This window comes from Heterodontus francisci, chromosome 13 (genome assembly GCF_036365525.1).
Source record: "Heterodontus francisci isolate sHetFra1 chromosome 13, sHetFra1.hap1, whole genome shotgun sequence".
NCBI classification, from domain to species: domain Eukaryota; kingdom Metazoa; phylum Chordata; class Chondrichthyes; order Heterodontiformes; family Heterodontidae; genus Heterodontus; species Heterodontus francisci.
In genome coordinates, this window is record NC_090383.1 from 92,089,135 (window position 1) to 92,111,000 (window position 21,866).

Below are 21,866 nucleotides of genomic sequence, written 5' to 3' on the forward strand. Positions count from 1 at the left end.
CAAATAGTGAGAAGCAAAGCCTTAGATTACAGGACAATATAGATGGGCTGGTAAAATGGGCGGAGCAGTGGCAAATGGAATTTAATCCTGAGAAGTGTGAGGTGATGCATTTTGGGAGGACTAACAAGACAAGGGAATATACAATGGATGGTAGGACCCAAGGAAGTACAGAGGGTCAGAGGGACCTTGGTGTATTTGTCCACAGATCACTGAAGGCAGCAGCACAGGTAGATAAGGGGTTAGGACCGCATATGGGATACTTGCCTTTATTAGCCGAGGCATAGAATATAAGAGCAGGGAGGTTATGATGGAGCTGTATAAAATGCTAGTTAGGCCACAGCTGGAGTACTGTATACAGTTCTGGGCACCACACTATAGGAAGGATGTGATTGCACTGGAGAGGGTACAGAGGAGATTCACCAGGATGTTGCCTGGGCTGGAGCATTTCAGCTATGAAGAGAGACTGGATAGGCAATGGTTGTTTTCCTTAGAGCAGAGAAGGCTGAGGGGGGGACCTGATTGAGGTATACAAAATTATGAGGGGCATTGATAGGGTAGATAGGAAGAAACTTTTTCCCTTAGCGGAGGAATCAATAACCAGGCGGCATAGATTTAAGGTAAGGGGCAGGAGGTTTAGAGGGGATTTGAGGGAAAGTTTTATCACCCAGAGGGTGGTTGGAATCTGGAACACACTACCTGAAGGGGTGGTAGAGACAGGAACCCTCACAACATTTAAGAAGTATTTAGATGCACGTTTGAAACGCCATAGCATACAAGGCTACGGGCCAAGTGCTGGAAAATGGGATTAGAATAGATAGATGCTTGATGGCTGGCACAGACATGATGGGCCAAAGGGCCTGTTTCTGTGCTATATAATTCTATGACTCTATCTGATTCTCATATCCCTTGATTCCTTTAGATTCCAAGAATCTATCGATCTCAGTCTTAATTGTACTGAACGACTAAACATCCACAACCTTCTACGGTAAAGAATTCCAAAGATTCACAGCCCTTTGAGTGAAGAGATCTCTCATTGGCCTAACTGGCCAATCCCTTATCTTGAGACCATGCCTGCTAGTTCTAGAATCTCCAGCCAGGGGGTAACAGCCTCTGAGCCTGTGTCCTGTTAAGCCCTCTCAGAATCTTATTATTTTCTGTAAAATCACCTCTCATTCTTCCAAACTCCAGAAAGTATAGACCCACTCTACTCAATTTATCATCTCATCCCAAAAATCAATCTAGTGAACCTTTGCTGCATTGCCTCTTAAGGAAAGTATCTCCTTTCTTATGTCAGGAGACCAAAACTGTGGTCTCATCAAAGCCGTGCACAATTGCAGCAAGACTTCCATGGCAATAAAAACCAACATACCAATTGCCTTTCTAATTGCTTACTGTACCTCCATGTTAACTTTCTCAGTTTTATGTACAAGGATACCCAAATCCCTCTGAACACCAACATTTAATAGTTTCTCAGTGTTTAAAAATATTCTGTTTTTCTATTCTTCCTACCAAAGTGAATAACCTTACATTTCCTCAAACTATACTCATCTGCCACCTTCTTGCCCATTCATTTAACCTATCTGTTTGCAGTGGGTGGGGATGGTGCCAGGAAATTTAGAGAGAAAAGCATCAGGCTGGTTTCCCAACATGTTCCCACCTCCTCATGATTTTTCCAGAGGCAGCTTCAGGGAGATGACGGCCACCCACTTGGCAGCAGCAGAAAGCCAATGAAAGTAATAATTGAGCCAATTAGCAGACATTTTTAGAAAGGATTTGAATTTTGCCAGTGGCTCATGGGAACCCTGCTGTGCCTGCAGCTCGCCTGCTCACAGGAGGCAAGAGCACAGCAGGAGGTCAGAGCGCCATGAGATGCATAAGCAATGGTCACTTTGAAGAACCAAATTGGCAAGCCTCAGGCCATCCGCCTGCAAAAGCTTTCAAATCTATGCATTTCACCTGCAGATGGATCCAACGGATAGTGCAGGGTATGAGGGATTGGCTGCTGGTCCCATCATCAGTATAACGCCTCCATCCGGTGCTGCCATCTTCTGCTCCCTGCAGTTCAGCCTTCACAGTGGGGCTACCAGCCACACTTTGCTTCGCTCTGTTTGGCCCTCCCCTGTCTGTGAGCTGCCCACCATCCATTATTGGACAGCGAATGCGGAGGCAGTCTGCTAATTGGTCGCCTCATGTAAAATTAAGCTGGCGAGCACGATGCAGAAGTGAGCAGTGTCCCATTTACTTTCTAAGTTGGCAAAATTCAATCCCTTGTGTCCTCCGCACTGCTTACCTTCCCACCTAACTTTGTATTGTCAGCAAACTTGGATACATTACAATTGGTGCCTTCATCTAATCATTAAAGTAGATTGTAAATAGCTGAAGCCCCAGCACTGATCATTGCCGCACCCCACTAGTAACAGCCTGCCAACTTAAAAATGACCCATTTATTCATACACTCTGTTTTCTGTCCTTTACTCATCCTTTATTCATGCTAATATGTTATCACCAACCCCATGAGCCCTAACATGTCTACTAATTCTTCACGTGGCAGCTCATTGTATACCTTTTAAAAGTCCAAATATACTACTTCCACTGGTTCGCCTTTATCTACCCTGCTAGTTACAACCTCAAAAAACTCCTAATAGATTTGTCAAACATGATTCCCCATTCATAAAACAATGCTGATAGTGCCTAATCATTTTCTGATTTTCTAAGGGCCCTGTTACCACTACCTTAGTAAAGGATTTCTGCATTTTCCCGATGACTAATGTCAAGCGAACTAGCCCATAGTTCCCTGTTTTCTCTCTCACTCCTTTCTTGAATAGCGATGTTACATCTGCTACTTTCCAATCCACTGAGACCATTCCAGAAGCTAGGGAATTTTTGATCAAACAATGTATCCACTATCTCTTGAGACTTCACTTTTAATCCCAGTAATTGCTCCAATATTTTTTCTTTACTAATATTAATTACTTTAATTTCCTCACACTCATTAGACCCTTGGTTCCCCACTATTTCTGTATGTTTTTTTACCATGAAGACAGATGCAAAATATTTGTTTATCTTCTCTGCCATTTCCTAAACCACATTATAATTTTTTCTGTCTCAGCCTTTAAGGAACCTATGATTACTTTTGCTACTCTCTTTTTACATATTTGTAAAGCTCTTACGATCTGTTTTTATATTTCTTTCTAGTTTACCCTCATATTCTATTTTCTCCCTCTATCAAAATTTGGTCATCCTTTGCTGGTTTATAAAACTCTCCCAATTTTCTTGCTTATTACTCTTCTTGGCAACATTATAAGACTCTTCTTTTAATTTAAACTATCCTTAACCTCTTTATTTAGCCATAGGCAGATTACTTTTTCTGTGGAGTTGTTATTTCTCAATGGTATTCATATTCATTGAGAATTGTGAAATATTTCTTTAAATGTTTACCACTGCTTATCTACCATTATACATTTTAATCTAATTTCCCAATCTACCATAGCCAACTCACCTCTCATACCTATGTAATTGTCTTTGGACATAAGTATGCCATCTTCGAACTCAACGTGAAATTCTATCACTTTATGATCGCTCTTCCCCAGAGGATCCCTTACTATGAGATTACTAATTAACTTTACCTCATTACACAAGACAAGATCTAAAATAGCCTGCTCCCTGGTTGGTCCTGCAATGTAATGTTTTAAGAAACTGACTTGAATTCATTCCATGAACGCATCCTCCATGCTCTTTTTGCCGATATGCTTTGTCCAGCCTATATGAAGAACTAAAGATTCCATGATTATTGCAGTATCTTTGTTACAAACTCCTCTTATTTCTTGATACTCAGTCCAACAGTGTAGCTATTGTAGGGGTCCTATAAACTACTCCCACCAGTGTTTTCTTGTCATTTCTTATCTCCACCCATACTGATACCATGATCCTTCCTCACTACTGTCCTTAAGTCATCCTTTATTATCAGGCCTACTCACCAACACCTTTTCCACTTTGTCTGTCCTTTTGAAATGTCAGTTACCCTGGAATATTTACTTTCCAACCTTGGTCACCATGCATTCTCTGTAATGGCTATTAGATCAAACTCGTTTATCTCTATTTGCCATTATTTCATCTGTCTTGTTAGGAATCCTTCACATATTCAGATAAAGTGCCTTTAATTTTAACTTTTTACCATCTTCCCCGATCTGACCTTATTCACTGATGTACCATTACTGCTAAATTATGTCCCTTCCATTCATGCTCTGCTTATTTTTACCCAAATTAACTTTTTCTCCTCGACTATAAGCGTCAAGAAAACCCTGGTCATGGGACAAGATGTTGCATCTCCGCCGCTGAACACATGAAATAACACCCACTGGAAGTGGTTAGCAAATTCTGCTACCTTTGGTCCACAGCAACAGACAGTCTGTCCCTTGATGCAGAGCTTGATACAGGCATAGGGAAAGTAGCTACAACTTCTGGCTGACTCGCGAAACGCACATGGGATAACAGCAAGCTGACCCTTAGGACCAAGCTCATGGTTTATAAGTCCTGTGTTCTCAGCAGCTTACTGTATGGCTGTGAAACATGGGCGAGTTACAGCTACCAGGAAAAGAAGCTCAATAATTTCCATCATTATGGGTATATCCTGGCAGGACAAAATCATAAATACAGGGCAGTCTGTAGTATAAGGGTATGAAAGGGTTAATGGTTGAAACAGTGAAAGTAACCCCTTCCACTGTGGTAATGAAGTGGTAATAATCACATGGGCAGTAGGCTTGCAAGGAGCTAGAAGCACCATTAGAAGTGTTAGCTAGAGATCCTCATGGAGAGTGTAAATAGAATGTAAATGTAAATATAAAGTTGTTATTTGGCCAGCCAGAGACTCCAAGACCTTTGTGAAGAACCCTATAACTACGCTATCAACAACATATGATATTGTGACATCAATATACAACAGTCTTCTCAAAGGCAGAGCTCCCAAGTGTGTTGGCACTAATCAAACAAAGGCGGCTTTGATGGATCGGACACGTACGCAGGATGGAAGATGGTCGCATACCCAAGGACCTTTTGTATGGTGAGGTAGCCAGGACCAGTAGGGCACCCAAAGCTCTGCTTCCAGGATGTTTGCAAGTGTGACATAAAGACCCTATATGTCGACTATCACACCTGGGAGTCACTGCTGGCAATAGAGGGAAATGGCGACACATCCTGCGGACCGGTGTGCATGGGAGAATCATAAGCGTGATCTACAGCCCTAGTTATTCAATTCCCCAGGATGTTGGTCCCAGTGATTTAAGTGGAACCTGTCCCAACAGAACAGTTCCCTCTTTCAGTGATTTAAGTGGAACCTGTCCCAACAGAACAGTTCCCTCTTTCCCCATTCCTGGATTTGCTAGTGCTCCAGGAATCAAAACCCTCTCTCCCACATCGCTCTTTGAGCCACACACACGACTCTGTGATCTGTTTGACACTGTGCCAATTTGTACATGTCTCAGGTGTGTTCTGCTTTTTAATTTGCATCCTAACTTCTCAAACTCCCTTAGCAAAATCTCCTTCCTAGTTCTACCTATGTCATTGGTTCCTACATGGACCGTGACAGCTGGTTCCTCCTCTTCCCACACCAAGCTCTTCTCCAGCCACGAGGAGATATCCTTAGCTCCAGAAGTAGACAGGCAACACTGCGTTCAGGACCCCAGTTATTGGCCGCAGAGATTGGTATCTATCCCCTTAACTATACTAGCCCCTACCACTACCACATTCCTTTTTACACCCACCCTCCCCCCGCCCCCACCCCACTTGAATGACTCCTGCATCATGGTGTCATGGTCAATTTGCCATCCTCCCTGCAGTCTTTGTTCTCATTTATAGAGTTAGCAAGAACTTTGTACCTGCTGCGAACAAGGCTGAGTCCCTCTTATGTATGCGTGTGTATGTGTATGGCTGAAGTGAATTCAACTTGCAACCGGGGGCAACTCCCACAAGAAGAGGGGAGGCATAAGCCCATGATCACTGTTCTACTGTAAATGGCTCTTTGGACACATTATTGTGGTAAGCAGGTTTTCTCTTGATACATTCACACTATATTATTCGGAGTTGCACCATGCTTAGGTTAATGGATTTTATTTCTGTTTTAAGTAAGGAAAATCAAGTTTACTATGTAGAAATTTTGTGTGTCTATCAATTCAATTGTTTTCAAATTGTCATTGTCTGAGTGTGTTTAATTTTGTTTTTTCTTTCTACCCGGTAATTGTTTTATTCTCTAAACCAAAATCTTGCCATCTTTACCTTTTAATGTAATTTCTTTCTGATTTCCACAACTGACCACTACTAATCCTGCAGGAAGACCTTTTCTCCCTGACTGTACCCGACAATAATATGGTTTCAGGTGTGGGTTATCAGTCCAAAAGCACTAGTAATTGCAACCTTTGGTTCCATTATCTGACTGGAAGGATGGGATTTGCTACTTCAGTACTGCAGCTTTGAACTCCAACTTTTTTTTTAAACAAAACCTACTATATATTATTTTCCTTGCAGAATTATGCTTTAGAGGGTAATCTAATCAGAAAAGTACAAAAATTGTAACAAAGTGGTGAAAAAGCAGGCCTTAGACAAAAAGCGAGTATTTAGAATGTGCCTTTAGCAAAAGGTTACACAAGTTTGTTTTCAGAAATGAGAAAATTATGCAACTGTGGTTTTTGTGTTTTGTAAATGCTGTTGGGCAGTTCTGACTATTTAAACATCTGAAAGTCATCTGACGTTGACATAGTGTGTCAGAGGGGCAAGCTACATCACCACAGAGTGGAGGGATACAGGTTCTATTCTCCCTCTTAAACCAATGAGATCCTGATCTTAGCCATGTCACAGTTTGGAGTCATTGGCCCTCTGTTTGGCTCCTCCCCATGGAGCAAGAGAAAATATGAGGGACAGTTGCTGACAAGCTGCTGCCACAAGCCTTTTCCTAGTTGGTGGAAAAGCAGCATCAGTGGAGACCTGGAGACACCCTCTTGGTCACATGGCCAACCGAGAGCCACATTGGGAGAAAGATAATGACGATTCATCCCATCTCCCACCACCAAAAGAAAGATGTGAAGGAATTTTATCAGTTTTTTTTTGCACTGATACACCTTTAATATTTATTATTTATTATTTTGTAAATTTTTTGTCTTAGTGGTCTTGGGAATTCCATTGGGTTCTTTACAAACGTTATTATATATCTTAAGTGGAAGAATGAAAGTTGCTGGATTAATGTAAGCTGTTTCCATAGGTAATTAAAAGTAATAATGTACTAATACTAATGTATCACCAGAATGTTTCAAAAACTTACTACTGGGGGTGGGGGGGGGTGGGGTGGGGCAAACAAAATCACAAAATGACCGGAGTCAAGATATGAAGATCAATAACACAGCCTTTTAATGTTGAGTTTTAAAAATAATCTTGTAATTAATTAACTTTCTATGTGATGCTACCACATTAAGTTACAAGTCCTTTGAAAGGACCACTTACGGTTTTGGTGACTTTTAATCATGTGATCTGAATCCAGTGCATGGTAAAACTCATAAACTGAACGTCCGAGCAGTTCCTCGGGAGAATATCCCATCAGTGCTGCAATTCTGGTAAAACAAATGTTGAACTATCACAATTTGTACAGAAATATTCCATCTAACCCAAAAAGAACCTGCTATATATTTTATTTGTAAAACACAGTGAAGCATAGTAAATATTTGAAAGGAAACTTAAAGAGAGAAGGAGGTTTTTTAAAATACTGTACAGTATAACCATTTTAACGGGGAAAGGAATATTTCTAATGAACAAAATGTATATGAACTTTAGAAGAAAATGCAGCTTTTAACTTAAATAAAAGCAAAATACTGCAGATGCTGGAAATCTGAAATAAAAACCGAAAGTGCTGGAAATACTCGGCAGGTCAGGCAACATCTGTGGAGACAGAAGGAGAGTTAACGTTTCAGGTCTGTGTTCTGATGAAAGGTCACAGACCTAAAATGTTAACTCTGCTTCTCTCTCCACATATGCTGCCTGACCTGCTGAGTACTTCCAGCACTTTCTGATTTTATTTCAGCTTTTAACTTAGTTTTGTTCTTTAATTTAATACATAGCTGGGGCGGGCAGGAAGGAATAAATGGAATTAAGGGGCTGAAGAATTAACTATTAGTGTATGGTATGCTTGGAAGGACTGGAAACCAATCTATAACATGTGATTTTGTGCTAAGCAGCTGGGCAGTAAAAGGCATGAATCATACCCTGCACGTTTCCAAGTCATAAGATCTACCTGATGTTTATTAATCATAAACTTCGTTTAAAACTTCTACTTGTGATTGGCAGAAACCTGTCAAATCCTTTTGCTATTTTGCACTGAAAGATGATATCAGCCTCTATAATTGAAACTGCAGCCTGCCAATATCTGGGAGCAAAGGTCAGCACAGAACTGGGTAAAGAAGTTTTTTTGACACTCGGCAAGCTCCTTTACCTGAAATGAGCTGTCATACTCTGAAAAATTATCGTCAGGAAAACAACTGATTTAATAATAGTTTCCTTTCTAAGGAACGTGTTATTTGAAACAATACATTTTTAAAGGCCCTGTTTATAGCTGTCAGCTTTCAGCAGTGGTTAGGGTACCAATATATTTTAAGGAAGCTGGCAATAGCAGACAATAATTGTTGTGGAGAGGATGTATTTTGCTCTGTGTAGCTTGAATCTGCTGATTAAACAAGTTCTATTAATCTTCCATCCAATCAGGGTATTAAATTGTATGAATCTCTGATTGTCAAGCTTATTAGATGGCAGTTCATAATCTGTAAATCTCAAAGATTGCAAGTTTGTTTTTCTTCCTACTACTGCAACTGTCTACTGGCTGTGTCCTTCATGCTTACATGGCTTTTGTTTAATGTAAACCACTTTATCTTTAAAATAATGTTGCATGCCTGGTATGCTGTACTGGAGATGATACCATTTGATCGCCCATCCAAATTCACTGTGGTTATTTGCAGTGCGACACTGCCCAACAATGTGCCTAAAGGTCAAAAGAGTTACCAGACTTCTTCAGTTTGATACTTTTTCATTTTCCGCACAAGTTACCATGTGATGTCTGTGAATAAGATTTTCAATTTAGAGCTGAAATTGGGACAGTTTTATGCTGTGATCACGGATCCACTAGGAACTAAATTAAGACTGTCCAAACTCATTTTACTTCCACTCTTATAGCCACAAAACAGCAAAGAGTTTCACACTTTGGTCTGGGGTAGATTTGAGCCTAGGCCATATACCAACATTTAACTCACTTTGCTACTTTGCGGGTGAAAAATGGGCACTGCAGACCCCAATATCGCATGTGCATGCTCAGTCTGCACACCATAATGATTAGAGCGCCCTATGGTTGGCCTGGGCATCTGCCTGAAACTGGCGTTGATCCATTGCCGATGCTTATTTCTGTTATGTGAGAACATTCCCATATCACATTGATCCACTGCTTCAGATTTTTTTCTGGTGAATTAATTTACCTGTTATCGGTTTGAGTCAGAGTATACCTTTCCGAGCTGCTTGAAAAAACATTCTGAATGCAATTAAGAACTGAAGGCCATTTACTGATTTCATTTTAACATTTTAAATATTACTGTACCTCTCGTCATAGTAGGTAAATTTCATGTCCATGCTGTGACGGCTCAGGAATGTCTTGCTGTCCAGTGGAACATCTATGTTACATGGATGTTGAATCGGCTCACACATCATAATCAAGCAAGTCAGAGGTGTCTCCTTGTACCCACACAGCGTCCGAGCCTGACAGGCATTGTATATTTTGATGTGGCCTGTGCAGTGTAAAACCTTAACAAAGCAAAATAGAAAATTTAAAACTGATTTGGATTTCTTTTCCCATACTGTGTCATTTTGGCACTGTTTTCTCTCCTCTTCTGAAGGTATTAACTCCTTGTTGGAGAAACCACGGACATGAAAGAAGCCCGCCGGAATGACCCTGGAAGAAAGTTGGGAACATGAGACAAGTGTAGTCAAATCCAGAGGGTAGCATCATGGGCCTGGCAGCTGTGCCCAAAAATGTTTAATGACCTCACTCAGTTGGTCAAGGTGAGTGAATGCATCTGCACATCACATCTCACATACACCACACCAGCCATCTTTCACACTGCTCAATGCACCACACCCCCATCACTCACCCAGCACCACACCCCCATCACTCACCCAGCACCACACCCCCATCACTCACCCAGCACCACACCCTGACACTGAGGACTCACCCCTAACATCCTTACACTGCACCTCACCTACACACACCTTCAAAACATACCAGCCTTATGCACACCTCTCACTGCCTTCACATACCTCCATCTATTCAGCTACGGCAGGCATCACCCAAACACATTGACTCACAATTGCCCTCTCTCTTGCAGGAGAAGGTGGCATACAGGAGGGAAAGCCAGAGGAGAGGAGGAGGACCAGGACTTATACATCCCCTCAGCCCCCTGGAGGAGACGGTCCTTTGAATTGTGAGCAACAGTGCTAAGGAGCCTGTGTCATCTGGTGCAGCGGAAGCCATCCTGGATGACGATATGTTGCTGCCTTTTGGCAACGTCTCCACTAACTCCTCACCCTCATCCTGAAAAGTGCCATGAAATAGAAACTTCAGATGGAATGATCATGGACATCCTGATTTCCTCCCACCCGCCCTTCCTTTATCCTCCCATTATGCTTTTGTTTTGCGGATAGCTGGGAACTGCTGGTTGCCCAGCCCCTCCAGAAGCAGGGGGAGGGGCAAGCGGAGGAGAGGCACAGCACGTCCTTTAGATGCTAGTTTACAGTCGGAATCTGCAAGTGGTCAGTCACCAGGCACGAGTGGGCTGCAGCCAGGACAAGGGGATAAGTCAGCTCATGTGAAGTCCTGCAGATATATCAATACTGCAGTGGAAGCTAAGTCAGAGCTCATGAAATCTCAGACTGCTGCAATCCAGGCACAGACAGCTGCCATTGCGGATGCAGATCTCAGTACTCGACATGACATGTAGGCTTTCATAACAGTTCAGCAATCTGTGCTCCAGCAGATGACAAGCAGTGCTGAGGTGCCACCCATAGGGGTGGCAGTGGCACCATGGAGCATAAACCTACTGTCTTCTGTCAAGATGACAGCATTTGTTATCCCACCACTGCCACTCCATTAAGTGCCCTTGCTGGTGCCTCTCAGCCAGCCTGCCCAGACTGCTGCCATCATGCCAAGGTGGTACAGTCTGAAGCCAGGCTCTCAAGGCTCCGAGCTGCTCTCAGCCAACCTCCATGGCCATCACCAACTTTGTCTGAGCACAAATGAGACAAAAGCACCTCAGATGCAACTTGTTGAGTGGCCCTTTAAATAGCCCCAGAACAGGGCCCACCTTGCTTGCTACCAGTTGTTGTTTCAAAGGTGAATAAGGAACACATTCCCTGCATATTCACTGGCCAATTTTAGCATTTTTGTGTTGCATCAGCCCATTGACATCTGTGACATCATGATCTCACCCTTTCAACATCATTGGATGCATGCAGGGGACACACCTGCGTATGCCACTCGGGTTACCTGACACCACGAGGCTTACGCAGGAACTGGCCAGCGGTGCCTCCCGCACTACTAACACTGAGGTATATCTGCATAACGCAGCAAAGTTGGTAGAAGCATAGTGTGGCGTTACTGGAGGAGTTTGAAGATTTCTGCTAACCACAGAAAGGCTGAGAGAATTACACAGTCTGGCATCAGTATGGAGGCAGTAGTTGCAGTATCACTTGCTCTGCAGCATAAGGAGGACAGGCAGAAGCAGAGAGGGGATCCTCTGTGAGGAGGGAGAAGCAAAGCTCTCCTTATAAAGCCCTACCCCAAGAGGATCTTCTGGGAGCTTCGCTTTACTAAGGCCATAGTGATGGAGTTGTGTCACCTCCACCCACCATATTGGTGTAGGCAAAAAAAAACAGGCATACAATGCCCGCTCCTGAAATAGGCATTAGGGCCTTTGCATGTGTAGGTAAGGGGCCTAACTCCTGTTTTAAGCCCCCTGTGCAAAACTGGGTTAATCTGACTGGCATCAGGCCTAACCAGGCATCTTTAAAAGTGACCCATGCAGGGCACAACCAACAAGGTACGTTTGTAAAAATTGCTTTTTTGAATGTGGAGCTGGGTGGTACAGGAGCCCTCCTCATGTCTTCACATTAAAACCACGTGTCACTGCCGGTCACTGCTTATTCCTCACCGCACCACTCCCCCCACCATCCTGATATCCTAATTGCTCCCTCCATCTCCTGGCTGCCACCATCCCAATCAGGTCCCCTTTAGCAATCTACCTGAAGGTCACAGGTAGCGATGCAGCAGCCTGAAATTTAAAGCCTCTTCACCAACATCCAGAAAGTATTTACGGCTTGCCTTTCTTATTTAAATGAGACCTAAGGCCGAATAGCGAGTGCACCTCAGACCTCCCTGTTCAGGTGCAGGGATCAAACCATTTGCCCAGTTCCTGACTATAGGATTCTTTTCTACTCAACCTGCCAATGGATCTTTCATTTGCCTACAGTCCAATGCAAATTATAATAATATAGCAATCTTAAAGCATTACTTTTGCTTTGATGAATATTAAAATATTACTTTAGAAAAATCTTCACTGACTCATAAAATTTTCTTAGATAAGAAATGAACCTCTGAGCCCAAAAGTATATTGAAAAAGCCTCCAAATGTAGCCTACTTCTACTTCTGGTTTCTCACCTTCCAGGTGGCAGACTTGAGGTTGACAGTTCTTCCGCGGTTTGTCACAGTACATTTCATTCTCATGAAGAAGTCACGTTCTGTGTTCATATCTCTGTGTTTCTTTCCAAAGCCTGGGGCTATGAGCAAACAAGAACAATTAGCCATCATGATATCTATTTTCAACATGGTTTTCAAACTTCTTTTCATCTCTTTTTTTCATTACTTCTCCCTCCTCCAAGCCCCCTAAACATAATTCAAAAGTTGAAAAGAAATCATTGAGGTTTCAAATTCAGGTTAATAGGGCAGTTAGACTGTACAGGTTGTGGCTTTTTTTAATTATAAACTTCATCTGTGATTTAAGCAATTGAGCAGTTTCCTGCCAGATGGCCTGCTTTAGCTGTGATTCTGGAACTTTCTGGAGCAGATAATGCAAACAGAGCTCAGCTGCACCAGGTCCGCTGTGGGTGATAATTGAACTGCAATCAACTGAGCTGACCTCACACTTTAACATGAAGTTAGCGACTTAAATAATGTTTCAATGTTCCACTGCTTGGAAGATGATGCTCTCGAAACACCAAAGGTCAGGGACCACGTTATCAATGACCAGCAAATTTTAAAAGGTGGGATTAAAAGAAGAAGCTGGAGCTTCAAAAAACATTGGAGGCTTCTTGCAGAAGCAGAGCAGTCCAATTTCAAAGTGCAGTCTGTTGGTGTTTCTTTAAGAGGTTCTGCACAGAAGGATTAATATTTCTGGAGGTCAAGGCCACTCTCCTGTCAAATAGTGCAGCCTGGAATGGAAGTCAGAGAGAAAGTTAATACTTTCTCACCTGTAGCCTGAACCTGAGAACAGGTGAGGAAGAATTTGCTCGACCCATCCAAGGTTACCAAGGTAAATGTGTGCACACTTTGCATAATGCAACAGTTATCTCAAATGCAATGCAAAAGCACTTCAAGTAAGCTTGGTGCAGCATCAAAGGTGGACAATGTCAAACCTTCCTGTAACTGCTATATACTTTCCAAATGCACAGACATGCTACGTTTTGCCATAGACTCTGTATATACTATGGGATCCAGTTAAAGAGTTGCAGCAGAGTGAAATACAGAGCACTAGTGAGGAGTAGAAAGTGTTGGTGCAGTTGGAGGAGGTGTAAACTGTTGCTCATAAGCCCAGCACAAGAACAACATGTTTTAGACCCTCTCCTGAATGGATTTGTGGCATATATGGTCCATTTATGGAGTAATGGCTTCTTCTGTTCATTAACAGAGTACCACTCAGGGTTGGAGACATGTATGGCAGCATGAATACAATCAATGTCCTGGGCTCTCGGAAATCCTGGAGAACTCTTTCATGTTGTTGGCTGCTTTCCGAAGAAATATTGGTTGTGGGAACTGGTGCATCGGTGATATGTTTGATACAAGTCTGCATTGAAGATTGGTGGTATGACAGCGATCTCTTGCAATTGCGCGGAATGTCCTTTCTGTGTAGAAAGTCAACGCAGCTGTTACCTTCACAGCTACTTTAGAGCACCTCATACTCGAAATGGTTTCCAAGTCTCACTGCAGGCCGCGCAAAGTTTTGTGATAGCCTCCTTCAGGAATTGCAGTCTCTGCAGTCTCCAATGAAGTCCTAGTGCAATAGGCTGGCAGCATAAGGGCAAATTGCAATTTTGAGCAAATACAAATATTGGTATGTCTCCTGTGAAGAGTGCAACTCCAACAACACTCAAAATGCTCAACACCATCCAGGACAAAGTAGCCGACTTGATGGCCTCCCCATACACTACCGAAACATTCACTTCCTCCATCACTGGCACACAGTGGCAGAGGTATGTACCATCTATGAGATGTACTGCAGCAACTCGCCAAGGCTCCTTCGACAGCACCTTTCAACCTCTACCACCTAGAAGAACAGGACAGCAGATGCAGGGGAACACCACCACCTGCAAGTTCCCCTCCAAGCCACACATCTCTTCCTTCAGTGTTGCTGGGTCTAAAATCTGGAACTCCCTTCCTAACAGTAGTGTGGGTGTACCTGGACAGCATGGACTGCAGTCGTTCAAGAAGGAGGCTCACCACCACCTTCTCAAGGGCAATTAGAGATGGGCAACGATGCTCAAATCCCATGAATGAATAAAAAAATGCTTCTCCACTGAAGCCTGCTGACAGACAAGGATGGTCACTAATGCGCCTATAGCTACTCTCAAGACTACATACGTGGACCATTTCCTGGGAAAAAGAGCACAGATGACTGATGTAGCACAGCTTAAAGAATGTCAGAAAAGTTCTTCAAAGCGAGCATTTTCCCTACCAGCAACACATTTATAGAGCCAAAAGCTAAAACAAAACTTCTAATGTATAGTTACTATCACTATAAATACTTGCATTTGTAATCTGCCATCATCTTGGAGGGACCTTGCAAGCAATGCCCACATCCTGAGAATGAATAATCAAACATTCTGAGATTATCAAGCCATCTATTATTATCAAGCTATCTGATAAATTCAAAATAATCTTGATAATGAGTGAAGGCAACTCTTATGTTCACAGCTAAGATTTGTAGCTTTCAAGGCGATTCGAGGCCCTAAATGTCTTGACCTCCTGCTGATAAAACAGTGCCATTTCTACAGTGAGATAGTTTCAGTAAAAGGTAACAGGTAACAGATAACAGCCTTCAGCCAACTTGATTCAATCCATATGATAGCAACAAACAGCTGAAGGCTCCGGATACAGCAAAGGCCATGGGCCCTGACAACATCCCGGCAATAGTACTGAAGACTTGTGCTCCAGAACTGGCCACGTCCCTAGCCAACCTGTTCCAGTACAGCTACTACACTGGCATCTACCCGACAATGTGGAAAATTGCACGGGTACGTCCTGTCCACAAAAAGCAGGACAAATCCAATCTGGCCAATTACTGCCGCATCAGCCTACTCTTGACCATCAGCAAAGTGATGGAAGGTGTCATCAACAGTGCTAACAAGTGGCACTTACACAGCAATAACCTGCTCACTGACATTCAGTTTGGGTTCTGCCAGGGTCATTCAGTTCCTGACCTCATTACAGCCTTGATCCAACCATGGACAAAACAGCTGAATTCCAGAGATGAGGTGACAGTGATTATGCTTGACATCAAGGCAGCATTTGACCGAGTATGGCATCAGGGATCCATAGCAAAAGTGAAGTCAATGGGAATCAGGGGGAAAACTCTCCGCTGGTTGCAGTCATATCTAGCACATAGGAAGATGTTGGTGGTTTTTGGACGCCAAACATCCCAACCCCAAGACATCACTGTAGGGGTTCCTCAGGGTATTGTCCTAGGCTCAACCATCTTCAGCTGCTTCATCAATGACATTCGCACCACACAAGTGCCAGGCAATGACCATCTCCAACAAGACAGAGTATAACCATCTCTCCTTAACATTCAACGGCATTACCATCAATGAATCCCCCACCATCAACATCCTGGGGGATACCACTGACCAGAAACTTAACTGGACCACCCATGTAATTACTGTGGCTAAAAGAGCAGGTCAGAGGCTGGGAATTCTTTGGCGAGTAACTCAATTCCTGACTCTCCAAAGCCTGTCCACCATCTACAAGGCACAAATCAGGAGTGTGGTGGAATATTCTCCACTTGCCTGGATGGGTGCAGCTCCGACAACACTCAGGAAGCTTGACAACATGCAGAACAAAGCAGCCTACTTGATTGGCACCCCATCCATCACCTTAAACATTCACTCCCTCCACCACCGACGCACAGTGGCAGCAGTGGGTACCATCTACAAGATGCATTGCAGCAACTCACCAAGGCTCCTTCAACAGCACCTTCCAAACCCGCAACCTCTTCCATCTGGTAGGACAAGGGTAGCAGACACATGGGAACACCACCACCTGCAAGATCCCCTCCAAGTCACACTCATCCTGACTTGTAAATAGTCCTTCACTGTTGCTGAGTCAAAAACCTGTAACCGCCTTCCTAATAGCAAAGTGGGTGTACCCTACACCGGATGGATGACGGTTCAAGAAGGCAGTTCATCACCACCTTCTCAAGGGCAATTAGGGATGTGCAACAAATGCTGGCCTAGCCAGCAATGCCCACATCCCACAAAAAATTAAAAAAAGTTGTGGCACCCAAAAAGCACACCTGCTCTTAGGCTGTACTGGAATTAAAGTTTCTAGGAAACATGCCAGCACAGTGACTCTTCTACCTTGTTCATGTTATTCATGCACATACACTCTGTCTGCAAATGCAATTTTTAAAAAATCATTGTCAATTATACAATAACATAGACGAGCTCTGGTTTTATTTGAAATACAAACCTGAACAAGTGTGCAAGTAGATTTGGCAACCTTGTTTATGTGGCAGGAAAGCAAAGACAAAGTTCCTTCTTTAGCCTCTGACCTTTGAAATGAGCCAAAAAAAGATGGCTCTTGTTTGAATTGGCTTTCTGGAGTTGCATTATTCACAGCGATTAAGAGGAGTCAAAATGTCACCAATAAACTGATGAAATACACTGAATCTAATGTGGTAAATCTAATCCTGTGCTCAAAATGAGAAATGGTCATACCAAGGATTTAATTCTTTCCCCTATTAGTATAGTATAGTATATAGTAGCGAGTTGTTTCAGTACAGCTTCAATGCTGCTTAGAATGCTCCTTATATTCACTAACCTCAAACAGTACCTCTCAATATACCAATAGAGAATTTCTTTTATTTTGTCTTTCTGATCTTTGAGAAAATTTGCTGCATGAGTGCTCAATTATGCTTTGCATGGGTTTCTACTCAGAATTGCAAATGTTTCTCGGACATTGGTATCCTTGCAAAAGTACTCTGTTTCAGCTCTCATCTGCTGCTGTAAACTAGATTTAAGCAGCCTGAACAACAGCCACCACCCTGCCCTTGCTAACAAGCCCCCCTAACACCCCCACCCCATGAGACACCTCCCGCTCTGACCTACCTGTGGCCTGGGTCCAGTGATGCTCCTGGACCTCGGGTAGTTGCTCCACCAGCAGCAGTCACCGTCTCCATGGTGGCACTGCTGGATCCAACTGCTCTACACAAACATCAGTAGCGCAGTGTCAATCAACGGGTGGGAATCTGAAAGTTTCCCGATCAAATCTGGAGTCAGACAGGGCTGTCCTCTGTCCCCGGCCTTGTTTGTTTGCTGTATTGAACCCTTTGCTGAGTCTATTAGGAAGGATGCGAGCATAAGAGGGGTGACAATCCCAGGCAGCGGAGGCACTCAGGTCAAAACCTCCCTGTACATGGATGACGTCGCCGTCTTCTGCTCGGATCCGCTGTCCGTGCGCAGACTGATGAGCATCTGCGACCAGTTCGAACTGGCCTCGGGAGCCAAAGTTAACCACGGCAAGTGCGAGGCCATGTTCTTTGGGAACTGGGCTGACTGATCCTTTGTCCCCTTCACCGTCAGGTCAGATTACCTGAAGGTGCTGGGGATATGGTTCGGAAGGGCCGGGGCGTGCACCAAAACATGGGAGGAGCGAGTAGCCAAGGTACGACAAAAGTTGGGCATGTGGGGGCAGCGATCTCTCTCCATTGTGGGTAAGAACCTGGTCATCAGGTGCGAGGCGCTCACGTTGTTGCTCTACGTGGCGCAGGTCTGGCCCATACCCCACTCCTGCGCCGTGGTAGTCACCCGAGCCATTTTCCGCTTCGTCTGGGGATCTAAAATGGACCGGGTCCGGAGGGACACGATGTTCAAATCTCTGGACATGGGCGGGAAAAATGTACCCAACGTGGCCCTCATCCTGATGACCACCTTCGTGTGCGGCTGCATCAAGCTATGTGTAGATCCCCAGTACGCAAACTCCAAGTGTCACTACGTGCTGAGGTTCTATCTGTCCCCGGTGTTGCGAAGGATGGGCCTGGTCACATTGCCGCAGAACGCACCATGCAGTTGGGCGGCGCCGTACCACCTATCCTTCGTGGAGCAGTTTCTGCGGAAAAACACCTTTGACCACCGGTCCATCAGGCAGTGGTCTGCACGGAATGTCCTCAAGGCCCTACGGGAAAAGGAAACGGTGGATCCTGTCGGATGGTTCCCCGAGCAGACCGTCAAAGTCATTTGGCGGAATGCCTCATCACCAGAACTTTCAAACAAGCACCAAGACGTAGCTTGGCTGGTGGTGAGAAGGGCCCTCCCCGTCAGATCCTTCATGCACACCCGAAGTCTCGCCCCCTCCGCACAGTGCCCCCGCGTTGGCTGTGGTGGGGAAGAGACGGTCGCCCACCTCCTCCTGGAATGTGCCTTTGCAAAGCAGGTGTGGAAAGAGATGCAGTGGTTTTTGTCAAGGTTCATCCCAAGCAGCTCTGTAACACAGGAGTCTGTGCTCTACGGGCTGTTCCCAGGGACGCACACCGAGACAAACATCAACTGCTGCTGGAGGACTATCAATTCGGTGAAAGACGCCCTTTGGTCTGCCCGAAACTTGCTGGTCTTCCAGTGCAAAGAGTTGTCCACCACCGAATGTTGCAGACTGGCACATTCCAAGGTCCAGGACTACGTGCTGAGGGACGCACTAAAGCTTGGGGCAGCCGCAGCAAAGGCTCAATGGGGAAAGACCACAGTGCAAGGTTCCCCCACCAAGCTGGACTGAGGGGCTGGATCCATGGGAAACCCCTCGAACTGTATCGTTAATATTCTGAATTGCTGTAAATGTAAAACTGTAATTGACATGACAATTGTGAAACGGAAGGTTTGGGAAGAAACTCATAACAGTATTGAAGGAAACTGATCTCCCTTGCAATGTTTGTATTTTTTGGTGCTGTTTGGAAACTGTTTGGCAATGTAATTTTTACAGATTTTGATGAATAAAGTATATTTTGGAAATAAAAAAAAAATGGAAGAGATGCCAGCCTCTGATTGGCCAGTAGCTCTCAGAGGGCCAGAACATCTGGTGCTGGGGTCCTTGATCCCGTGGAAGGCCCACCACTGTCCACTTAAGTGCCTAATTGGCACAAGGTTCGGCAGGCCCTCCACAAAAGAGGTAACGCGGGGTTCACGGTGTTGCTTTTTCTGGACGTCAAGACCCCCGTCATCAGCATAAAATCCCAGCTCCATAGGGGCCTATACAGACTGGCAAACACATGGGTCATGATTGCTTGCTCATCTATGTGATTCATAGTAAATGGGACCGGGGTGAATGTGTATATAGTGGTAGGATAGAAAGAGGAAATTCTAATTATTCAAAAACTAATAATATTTTTTTTACCATTTTTTACAGTCAGGTTTTCTCGGATCTCCTCGTGGTCGCATGGATGGGTGAAATCAAAAATGCTGTGTCCAGTCAACTCCACCTATTACAAACAAATCCTGAGGTTAGTTGTGCAGAGCAAACTTTAATTTAAATGCCACAAATAAACTAATGAATTACACTGAATCTAACGTGGTAAAACAAATCTTGTGTTCAAGATAAGGAATGGTCATACTACGGATTTAATTCCTCTCCCTTTTTGTGTTTCATAGAATCATGGAATTATTACAGCACAGAAGGAGGCCATTTGGCCCATCATGTCTGTGCTGGCTCTCTACAAGAGCAACTCACCTAGTCCCACATCCCTGCCTTTTCCCTTTCGATCTGCAAATTTTTTGTTTCAGATAATTGTCCAGATGTGTTCAATATTATGAGGGTTGAGGGTTCCAGATAGTAGATAGAGAGAAACTTTCCTCATTTGTGGAAGGGTTGCCAACCAGACGAAGCAGATTTAAGGTAATTGGCAAAAGAACCAGAAGTGACATGAGGGAAAAATATTTTAGGCAGCGAGCAGTTACGATTTAGAATGCATTACCGGAGATAGATCCAATTGTGGCTTTCAAAAGGGAACAGGATAAACACCTGATGGAAAAAATGTTTGCAGGGCCACGGGGAAAGGGTGGGGGAGTGCGACTAGGTAAATTGCTCTCGTAGAGAGTCGGCATGGACCTGATGGGCCAAATGGCCTCCTTGTGTTGTAACCATTCTATGATTCTATGATTCAAAGACTTCCCTTTTGAAAGCCACAATTGAATCTGCCTCCACCACACTGTCAGGCAGTGCATTCCAGATCTTAACCACTCACTACGCAAAACAATTTTTCCTCATGTCGCCGTTGCTTCTTTTGCCAATCACTTTAAATCGGTGTGCTTTGGTTCTTAATCCTTCTGCCAACCGGAACAGTTTCTCCCTTTCTACTCTGTCCAGGCCCCTCATGATTTTGAACACCTCTATCTAATCTCCTCTTAATCGTCTCTTCTCCAAGGAGGATAGGCCCAGCTTCTCCAATCTATCCACGTAACTGAAGTTCCTCCTCCCTGGAACCATTCTTGTGAATCTTTTCTGCACCTTCTCTAATACCTTCACATTGTTCTGACAGTGTGGCGTCCAGAACTGGACACAATACTTCAGTTGATTCTGAACCAGTGTTTTATACAGGTTTATCATAATTTCCTTGCTTTCCTACTTTATGTCCCTACTTAAAAAGCCCAGGACCCCATATGCTTTGTTAACCACTTTCTCAAACTGCCCAGTATAGCTTCAATGCTGCTTAGAATCCTCCTTATATTCACTCACCTCAAACAGTACATTCCACTATACCAGTACAGAATTTCCTTTACCATTTGTCTTTCTGATCTTTGAGAGAAATTGCTGCATAAGTGCTCAATTATGCTTTGTGTAGGTTTCTGCTTGGAACTGAAACTGGTATGCGTGTTTCTCCAAGGATATTTGCATCCATGCAAAAGTATAGTTTCTGTGCTGACCTCAATCCTGTAGTGACATAGGCCGGAATTACCTCAGGGCTATGCTTGCTGTACTGCTGTAAGATCGACGTGGAAACAGGGATTCGACTGCACTTCCAACAAAACTGCAGCTCCAAAGCAGAAGGAGCTCCAAGGAGGTTCTCAAGTCATAATTGTAACAATGAAAGCCACTGAATCTCGTTCTGTTGTGCCCGTGCTGCTTCTACTGAGCCCAGTCCAAGATAGTAGCCTTGTGGCAAATTTGCATTAACTCATCAGACCAGACTTTAGGATTTCGGGCATGCGCAGATCAGCGCAGAAATCCTGAAGTTGCAGTCTGTCACTCAGGGTTTCGACGCAGGCTGTGCTATGACTCCTCTCAGAGCCGGCAATTACTGAAATTAGTGAGAATTTCA

At 44.0% G+C, this 21,866-nt stretch overlaps 1 protein-coding gene across 2 annotated transcripts in view; it reads right to left on the reverse strand.

The window, feature by feature from the left end:
* Positions 1 to 21,866, reverse strand: part of epas1b (endothelial PAS domain protein 1b) — a 154,070-nt gene that overhangs the window by 39,218 nt on the left and 92,986 nt on the right. For both annotated transcript variants that reach the window (XM_068045188.1, XM_068045189.1), the window contains exons 4-7: positions 19,946 to 20,030; positions 12,731 to 12,849; positions 9,620 to 9,822; positions 7,489 to 7,595 (exon numbers count right to left, since the gene is read on the reverse strand). In XM_068045188.1, coding sequence (XP_067901289.1) covers positions 7,489 to 7,595; positions 9,620 to 9,822; positions 12,731 to 12,849; positions 19,946 to 20,030 — 514 coding nt within the window. The remainder of the gene's footprint in view (positions 1 to 7,488; positions 7,596 to 9,619; positions 9,823 to 12,730; positions 12,850 to 19,945; positions 20,031 to 21,866) is intronic.